The following is a 9,435-nucleotide window of genomic DNA, read 5'->3' as shown; positions in this document are numbered from 1 at the left end:
GAGTACTATCTATGAATTTCTAGTTGAACTCAAAAGTGGGAACTATAGATTGCATATAAGATTGGATAGAGTAAGTTCTTGAATCCAGGCATCGGAGGATAGATTCGCGATTATGATAGACATATTCTAGTTTCCTTACTTGGTTATTTTTGTAGGAAATATACATGTGTTCTTGTAAATTTTGATTCTATAGACATATAGTCTTAGGTTGTCTTGAATAGGCGAGCAAAACGTCAAAAGCCGTTAATCCCATAACCCTGGAATATCTCTATCTCATTGATTTCTTTCTAAGTGTTTGTTTGTTATACTTGCGATCTTATTTTCTTGTTTGCTTATTAGTTTCGTAGTAATTTAGATAATAAAACCACAATCATTTTCTTCCCACTCACTTGAACATTAAATTTCTAAATAGTTTAGATTGGACAATAGTTGATCATAAATCCTCGGAGGAACGATACTTTCTCATCACTTTATTACTTGTCGACCACGTATACTTGCGTGTGCGTTTGGACCTAACATGTCTTTGGTGTTGTTGTCGGAGATTTAAAAATTGTCTATTTCTCTGAAATAAGCTTTTATTTCTTTTTGGTCGAGATTTAATTTGTTTTGATGTTTCTTACTCTACATGTGTTCATATTGAATGCCAAGAAGTTACAGTTTGAACGATCTTCCACCTTTTGATCCTGAACTTGAAAGACCCCTCCACAGGTTAAGTATAGAGGCAGAAGTAAGAGTTAGAACAGCAGAATTATGCATTGTAGTCCAACCACAGCCAATCAAAATGGCAGAGAATGATGAGAGAGCGGTGATTGAGGCCGCAAGGCCTAGTCACGTGAACATGACTCAAGATATCGTGAAGTCTGACATAACTAGGCACTTTGATTTTAAAATGTACATGGTGCAATTGATCCAATCCATAGGGCAATTTGTGGGTTTATCGAGTGAAGATACGTAGAGGCATATACATAATTTTTTGGAGATTACGGATATATACAACTATCCGAACGTCCCCAAGGACTATGTCAGACTGACCTTATTTCCCTTTTCTCTTTTGGGGGAAGCAAAGGAGTGGTTGGAAAGAGAGCTAGCAAACTCAATCTGAACATGGGATGATCTAGCACGAAAATTCCTTATCAAATTATTTCCCAAAAAGAAAACAAAGTCACTGAGAAGCCAAATTCTGGTGTTTCAACAAAAAGATGGCGAGACTCTACGCCAACCTTTGAAAGATATAAAAATCTACTCAGCGATTGCCCACATCACTGTCAGACTGATGAAGTCTTGGGTCATACTTTTGTTTATGGGTTAGATGAAGCATCCAAGATGAATCTTGATTCAGCTTGTGGAGAAAGTTGCATGCAAAAGCCATACAGTGAGATTCAAACTCTGCTGAACAATTTCACCGTAAACGATTATAACAGGCAAGGTGAGGGTTAACCAAGAAGAATGATAAAACACAAAGCATCAGGTACACTCGAACTGGATGAGGTGACAGCCATGCGAGCAAAAATTTTTAAATTAACCAACCAAGTGGCTAAGATGGCAATGGGTCAAGGGCATCAGAAGCAACAGGATCAGAGGATGTCCATATGTTGTGAAATTTGTAGAGATGGTCATCTGAGTGACCGATGTCCGGTGAATCCTAAATTTGTTTGTTATGTGGGCCAATAAGGTAGAGGTCCAATGAACTAGAATACTCAATATGGGAATACCTATAATCCCAACTGGAAGAATCAGTCAAATTTCTCAAGGGGTAGGAACCAGACAACTCATAATCAATACAGGCGTCAAGGGAACTATAATCAACCTCAAAAGCCACCTCAACAGGTAGAAGAAATCACTAATGATATGTTGAAAAAGTTGTTGATGGACAACTAGCAGCTTCGAACAAACAAATAACAATTCAGGACTAAATTTCGAGGCAGATTGGGCAGTTGGCTACACAACAAAATACTCAACCTGCAGGGGCCCTTCTAAGTGATACAGGTAAGAATCCTCAAGTAAATGATGTAACTTTGAGGAATGGTAGAGAATTAGAAGAAGTACCAAAAAAACAAAAGTCACTCCTAAGGATGAACTAGTTCCCAAAACAAAAAAAGCGTCGAAAGATGGGCGGCTGAAAACCCTAACGCTCTCTCCTCTCTCTAGGACTGGCGTGAACAGTAGCGCCGCTACTGTTCAAGGGCAATAACTCCACCATCTGGTGGTAGAAAATCACAAGATTGATCTCAAAAGAAGCTCCTACTCTTTGCGCACCATTCCCAATTGGTTTCATCCTCAAAATCGTACCCAATTGCTACAAATCGAATGATTAGCATCACAGTTACTGTAGTGCTATAGAAGATGCCATGGCTGCCATCGTCTCTCCCCAGCTCCAAGCTATGAGAGAGTCCATTCAAAATAATAGCGAAACAGATCCTAGTCATAATCCAAAACAGTCATATGCATCGCAGCTCATACCAAAACAATCTACCGCAAAATCGTTAAAGGTCGAGCTATATCCAGTAACGTTGGAGAATGGAGAACCAACTATAGAATTTACCATGGATGAGGTTAATGAGTTTACAAGATAATAAGGATTGCATCAAGCAGTTGTAATGAAGTTTTCATACGGTAAACCTGAGCTACAAGAATTTAGAAAAATGTTTTCGTCGCAATTCGATGTTCAAGGTCGCTGCAATATTGGACTGCTGGAGTATCGTCATCTGTTGGTTAGATTTGATCTCTACAATGATTATGTTCAGTTATTATCAAGATCAACTGGATATGTCAAGGCAAAAGGTGATGAGCTCTTTTTCAGAAATTTTCCATGGACGTTAGGATTCAATCCAAAAGAGGAAACGTCCATGGCAGTGGCATGGATCTCGTTTCCAGGTTTGCCGTCTAATTTTTTTGCGAAGAGGTCGTTAATGTCTATAGCTTCAGCTGTGGGTAAATCTCTTACTGTGGACAAGGAAATACAAGAAAGAATAAGATCTAGTGCAGCGAGGGTGAAGGTTATACTTGATCTTTTGGACAAACATCCTAAAAAGGTTAAGCTACTTATTGTGGATAGAATTTCGGGTAAAACTATCGTGCATTACCAGGAGGTGGTGTATGATAATATTCCTAAATATTGCACTTATTGCAAGCATCAAGGACATGATGAAAAGGTTTGCCGAGTGATGAAGGAACAAGCAACAAAGGAGGTGATGGCAGAGGAAGTAACAGTTGGCAGTAATCTGCCGATCGTGGAGGTGATCAATACTGAGAAGTTACAAGGGGATGCTAGAGATTATTTGAATGCTAAAAGAGATTGCCAAAGTGTTGTGGAAACAATAGTAAAAGACACCAGTAATGGGCAACAGCAGGTACTGAAGATGCAACCTAATGAAGTTCAAAATGGTATGGCTAATGCAGGGCATGATCGTGAAGGGGTTATGAGTACTGTTGTTGGTGTGATTGACAATACAGCAGCACCACATGATACATATGCAGTTGTGTCTATAGAGGATGTATTAAAGTTGGACAAGGGGCCACCTAAACCTTCAAGAGATGTTCCTGCCTCTACTATTTTTGCAAGAATGTATCTAGCTACTGTTGGTGCAATGCAGGCTGATGCTGATCGAGCAAAATATATTATGGTACCTGGTGATCGAAATTCGGTGGGGCAAGATAAGATAGGTGTAGGGGAAGTAGATTCTGCTACTGCTATAGATGCTAAGGGTAAAGAGAATAAAACATCTCCTGATGCATTGAAAGACACTACTGATCACATTTCTGTTAGTGCACAACATGTGAATGGAACAATTGATAGGGCAGCTGGAGATCTAATTACGGTGGGAAAGGATAAGCTTGATGTTGGGGCTATTTCCTCAGGTGGTAAGGTTGGTATTGAGGCTAAACACACTCAAGTACCAGCTGGAGGGGAGCAGCTAACGATTGCCAAACAGACCTCTGATAGAGATGCTGCTGCCCAGAATTTAGGGGTTATAAACGATGGGTATAAGGGCAGATTAATGGAAGATGGAACTGGGGATACAGTGGAGGATGCTAAGGGTGTTAATACCAGCAAAAAGAAAGAAGTTTGGAACGTGGTAACTGCTAAAAAATCATCTGCTAAGAAGTTTGAGGCATCGAGGTATGCAGCTTCAACAGGCACTAAGTTGGGGAATGCAGAGACTAAACAACTTCAAGGTTCAGCTGGAATTGTGCAGGAAGCAAATGGGGAATTTAAACATATTGTTTCTGTGAAACAAAGGGTGAATCAACATACTCCTACGCAAGCTCATTCATTTAGTACAAGTGCAGGGCAGGTTCTTGATAATACAGTGCATTTAACTAATGCTCCAAGAAAATCAGATACAAAGGGGAACAACTACACAGGGGTGACTATATCACCTAGCAAGAAGCAATCTCTAGTCATTCAAAATAATATTGTACCGTCAACAACAATTGGGATTTCAAATTGTTTCGACACTTTAACAAATGACGATGAGCAAGCTATAAATGGGTCAGACAATGAGGAGCAACAGATTGATGATGAGATAAAACAAATCATGGATACAGAAGGCACTACAGCGAGTGAAAAAAGCAGAAAATTGCAAAGGGCATAGGTTCACAACTTGAGATCGCATCTGTTAACGATCGCACTTGTGAGGCAAATCAAGAACATGCTGCAGTTACTCCTACAATGAAAATTTCCAATCAGGAGCTGGCTAAAATGGTAATGGATACACCTACAGCTATGATAATGAACACAACTACAAAGATTAATGCACCTCTAGTCACGCTGAATACTTCAGTCTTTGAGATACCATCCCAATCGATGGAGTCTTTTGGTGAACATGCTGATGATTCTGGACTGCAGCTAATCTCAACGGGCAACAACCAACAATCAAATTCAGGTATGATCTCACTCTTTCAAGCATCAACAAATGATATAACAGGCTATAAGGAGCAACAAGGAGAGACGAGTGCACTGACAGCTAATGAAAAGATTTGGGCTGATCAAGTTGAGGAGGAGGAACACGATTCTGCATAAATGTATTTAGGTACTAACGAATATGCAGCATCACTGTTACCTGCCACCCCACGATCAAAGGAAGCATCAGAAAAGGTACAAAAAGAGCAGGTTTCTATCTCAACATCAACTGCTCCAGAGAGGAGAGGTTTGAGTCCAAACACTGTTGTATTTGTACCTTCGGGACAGCAACATAAGACAAATAATTCAGCAGATTCAAAGGAGATCCAAATTTCATCCTCAAACATGGCAGTAGCTACTGGAATTAGCATTTCAATAATTGCAACATACAATTTGACACCAACAAATATCATCAACGCTCTTGTTTCACATAATATGGAAACATTGAGAGGTCTTGATAATCAGAGGAAAGAACAAATAGCACTGTCGAATGAGTACAGACATATTGACGATTTTGGGATGCATATGGGTCAAGATTTTTATGAAAAAGGAGAACATGATGCACTACTGGATGCCACCTTCAACATTATAGCTAGGGAGGGAGATCTTTCACCAAGACATGTGCGAAGCGGATCCAACAAATATAAGAAGAAGGCACTAGACAGGCAACATAGTTGGGACGACAAAGCAACACAAGAGATTATCATTAGGAAACCTCCAATGAGAAATGCAAAGCAAAAGGCAGTTGTACCTACGACCTCTAAAAGGTCAAATAGGTCAAAGAGGAAATGATAAAGTTTGAAGAATTTTTGAAGACAGTGGAAGAGGAAGCCAATGAGCTACAAATTGCAGAGTTCACAAGGTTGAAGAAAGAGGGGCAAGACTCAATTTTTTACATTATTTTACTTTATCACTTTTTAAGTATCATCAATTGTAATATCATCATAGAGTATGTTATAAACTCTGTGATGATCATACAGTACCTAGTTCTTTCCAGTTCTTTTTTTCTTCATGCTTGTTAGTATATGAGGTTTCTTATCACTCAATAGGATCTGTAAGGTAAGGTCTAGCACAATATGTGTGTGCTTATATTCTATGCCTTTGGGAAGAAAAACGGTTGTGAGGTTATATGCCCTCGTGAGACTTGCCAGCAGCTACACTATGATCCTCTATATGAGGCTGTCATCTTAAGGCAATGAAGGCGCAGAGGAGTGATTATATAGCCAAGGCATAAAGTCAACACTACTATAGCTTTTGCCCTCCTTACTTGTACTCTCCCGTTGTGGTTTTTCTTTTCTTTTGTTATTAATAAAATAGCTACTAGGCAACCCGCCTAGTAGTATATTTGCCAAAAAGAAATAGTTCCTAAAACTGTGGTGGAAACTGAAAGAAACTAAAGAAAGTTAAAAGTGTCCAGTTTCAAGGCCACCACCTCCCTTCACACAAATATTGAATAAGAAAAGTGATGAGAGGATGTTCAACAAATTTATTGATATGTTGAGCCGAATTCAATTGTATCTACCATTGGTTGATATGCTATGTGAAATCCCAAAATATGCTAAGAACATCAAAGATATTGTGGCTAACAAAATAAGGTTGACAGAGTTTGAGATAGTGGCACTTACTGAAGAGTGCACCTCGAGAATTCAAAGAAAGTTGCCGCAAAAGTTAAAAGATCCGGGGAGCTTTACCATACCTGTTCGAATTGGTGAGGTAGATATTGGACGACCATTTTGTGATTTGGGGGCTAGCATAAATTTGATTCCCCTTTCAATTTTCATTCAATTGGGGTTGGGAGCCCCAACGCCAACCACAATCATGTTGCAGCTTACTAATAGAACTATTGTCCATCCCGAGGGGGTGATTGAAGATGTGTTACTACAAATTAGGCAATTTATTCTTCCAGCATATTTCATTATACTGGACTATGAAGCAAGTGAACAGGTCCCCATCATCTTGGGACGACCACTCTTAGACACCATTGATGCTGTCATAAAAGTTTGTGAAGGAAAAATGATTCTCCGGGTTGATAATGCGGAAGCAGTTTTTAATGTGTACAAGGCAATTTAGCTTCCAAGTCACTATGAGGATCTAGCTACGATATATGTGATTGAAAAAAAACAAGAGAAAAATGATGTGGGTGCATATCTAGATGAATCTCTAGAGAATGCACTTATGTTGTATGACAGCATTGACTTGGACGATGAGGTGAAGGAGATAGTGCATCATCTAGATGCATATGCTTACATCAAAGGAATGATCGATTTTGAGCCTCTAGATAGACCAACTAGGCCACCCCCCAAGTCGTCTATCGAAGAAGCTCCTAAATTGGAACTCAAGCCCTCACCCTCTCATATTTATTTTGCGTATTTGGGTGTTGATGAAACTTTACTTGTTGTTGTATCTTCTGATTTATCTGTTTTGCAGGAAAAAAAGCTACTTCGCGTGCTTAGAGAGGACAAGCGAGTGATTGGATGTACCATGGATGACATTCATGGTATTAGACCAGCATTTTGTATGCATAAAATTCTCGTGGAGGATGGGCACAAACCAAGTGTAGAACACCAACGCCGCTTGAATCCAGTCATGAAGGAAGTGGTAAGAAAGGAAGTCATAAAGTGCTTGATGCAGGTATTATCTTTCCCGTCTCTGATAGCAAGTGGGTAAGTCCAGTACAATGTGTGCCTAAAAAGGGTGGAATGAAGGTGGTCAAAAATGATAATAATGAATTAATTCTAACTAGGACTGTCACATGTTGGAGAATTTGCATTGACTATCGGAAATTGATTAATGCTACTAGAAAGGATCACTTTCCCCTTCCCTTTATTGATCAGATCTTAGATAGGTTGGACGGACAAGACTATTATTGTTTCCTTGATGGATAGTCCGGCTATAACCAGATATCAATTTCACCAAAGGACCAAGAGAAGACCACCTTCACTTGTCCTTACGGTACTTATGCTTTTAAGCGAATGTCATTTGGGTTGTGCAATGCACCTACGACTTTTCAAAGGTGCATGATGGCAATCTTCATTGATATGGTAGAAATATTTGTTGAAGTATTTATGAATTATTTTTCAGTCTTCGGACCTTCTTTTGATGAATGCTTAACGAATTTGATTAAAGCGCATGTCAGGTGTGAAGAGACGAACTTAGTATTAAACTGGGAGAAATATCATTTTATGGTACGAGAAGGAATTGTACTTGGACACAAGGTGTCCAAAGATGGGTTGGAGGTGGATAAGGCAAAAGTTGATGCAATTGACAAATTGCCACCTCCAATGTCGATCAAAGGAGTCAGAAGCTTTTTGGGACATGTAGGTTTCTATCACAGATTCATTAAAGATTTCTCCCCCTTGAGCAGGTATCTTGAGAAGGATGCGCCTTTCAAGTTTTATGAGCATTGCTTGAAGCCGTACGAGGAGCTAAAAAAGAGATTGGTGACTACATCAATTATTACTGCCCAGACTGGGGAGAGCCTTTTGAGTTGATGTGTGATGCTAGTGACACGACAATTGGGGTCGTATTGGGCTAGAGGAAAATTAAAGTGTTCCACTCAATTTACTACGTTAGAAAAACTCTAAAACCATCTCATATGAACTACACAGTCACAAAAAAGATTTGCTAGCGGTAGTATGGGCGTTTGACAAATTTACGGCTTATTTGGTAGGAACTAAAGTCATCATCTACACAGACCATGCAGCCATCGGGTATTTGTTTGAGAAAAAAGGATGCTAAGCCTAGACTAATTCGTTGGGTTCTTCTTTTACAAGAATTTGACATGGAAATCAAAGCTCGAAAAGGGATAGAAAATAAGGTAGCGGACCATTTGTCGCGCTTGGAAACTCGCGCACATGTTGAGGAAGGGAGCGAAATTTAGGAATGTTTTTCTCATGTGAAATTGCTAGTTATCAAAGCTGGCATGGCCCTATGGTATGCTGACTATGTGAACTTCATTGTAAGTGGGGTGACTCCGTTAGAGTTGTCACCGGATGGTAAGAGAAAATTCATGCATGATGTTAGACTTTATCTATAGGATGAGTTGTTCTTGTTTAGGCATTGTGCGGATAAGTTGGTGAGCCAATGTGTTCCTGAGGAGGTGATGGAAGAAATTTTACATGATTGTCATGCATCAACGTATGGGGGACACCATGGTGGAGACAAAATGGTTGCAAAGGTGTTGCAGTCGGGATTCTATTGACCCAAGTTATTCAAGAATGCACATGATTTTGTGAAAAGATATGCTAGGTGACAAAGGACGGGTACAATTTTGTGAAGGCATGATATGCCATTGAAGGGCATACTTGAGGTCAAAATCGTCGATGTTTGGGGATTAAACTTCATGGGGCCATTTCCAGCATCAAATGGCCATCAGTACATTTTGGTTACAGTTGAATATGTGTCAAAGTGGGTTGAGGTTGTGGTTGTGCCTACGAATGATGCTAAGGTGGTGGTGAGATTTGTGAAGAAAAACTATTTTTACGAGATTTGGAACTCCGCATGCTTTGATCAATGATGGAGGTACTCACGTT

General features: G+C 39.7%; 1 protein-coding gene across 1 annotated transcript; it reads left to right on the top strand.

The window, feature by feature from the left end:
- Nucleotides 1-5,691: 5,691 nt before the first annotated feature.
- LOC138900060 (uncharacterized) lies at nt 5,692-9,419 on the top strand. The gene is made up of 7 exons (XM_070186764.1): nt 5,692-5,765; nt 7,093-7,534; nt 7,804-7,916; nt 8,040-8,343; nt 8,574-8,720; nt 8,940-9,080; nt 9,201-9,419. Exons 1-7 carry the CDS (start codon nt 5,692-5,694, stop codon nt 9,417-9,419), a joined length of 1,440 nt encoding a protein of 479 aa, XP_070042865.1.
- Nucleotides 9,420-9,435: the final 16 nt, after the last annotated feature.

Source organism: Nicotiana tomentosiformis, chromosome 10, assembly GCF_000390325.3.
Source record: "Nicotiana tomentosiformis chromosome 10, ASM39032v3, whole genome shotgun sequence".
NCBI classification, from domain to species: Eukaryota; Viridiplantae; Streptophyta; class Magnoliopsida; order Solanales; family Solanaceae; genus Nicotiana; species Nicotiana tomentosiformis.
Note: the sequence above shows the minus strand (reverse complement) of the source record. Positions and strands in the feature narration are given on the sequence as shown.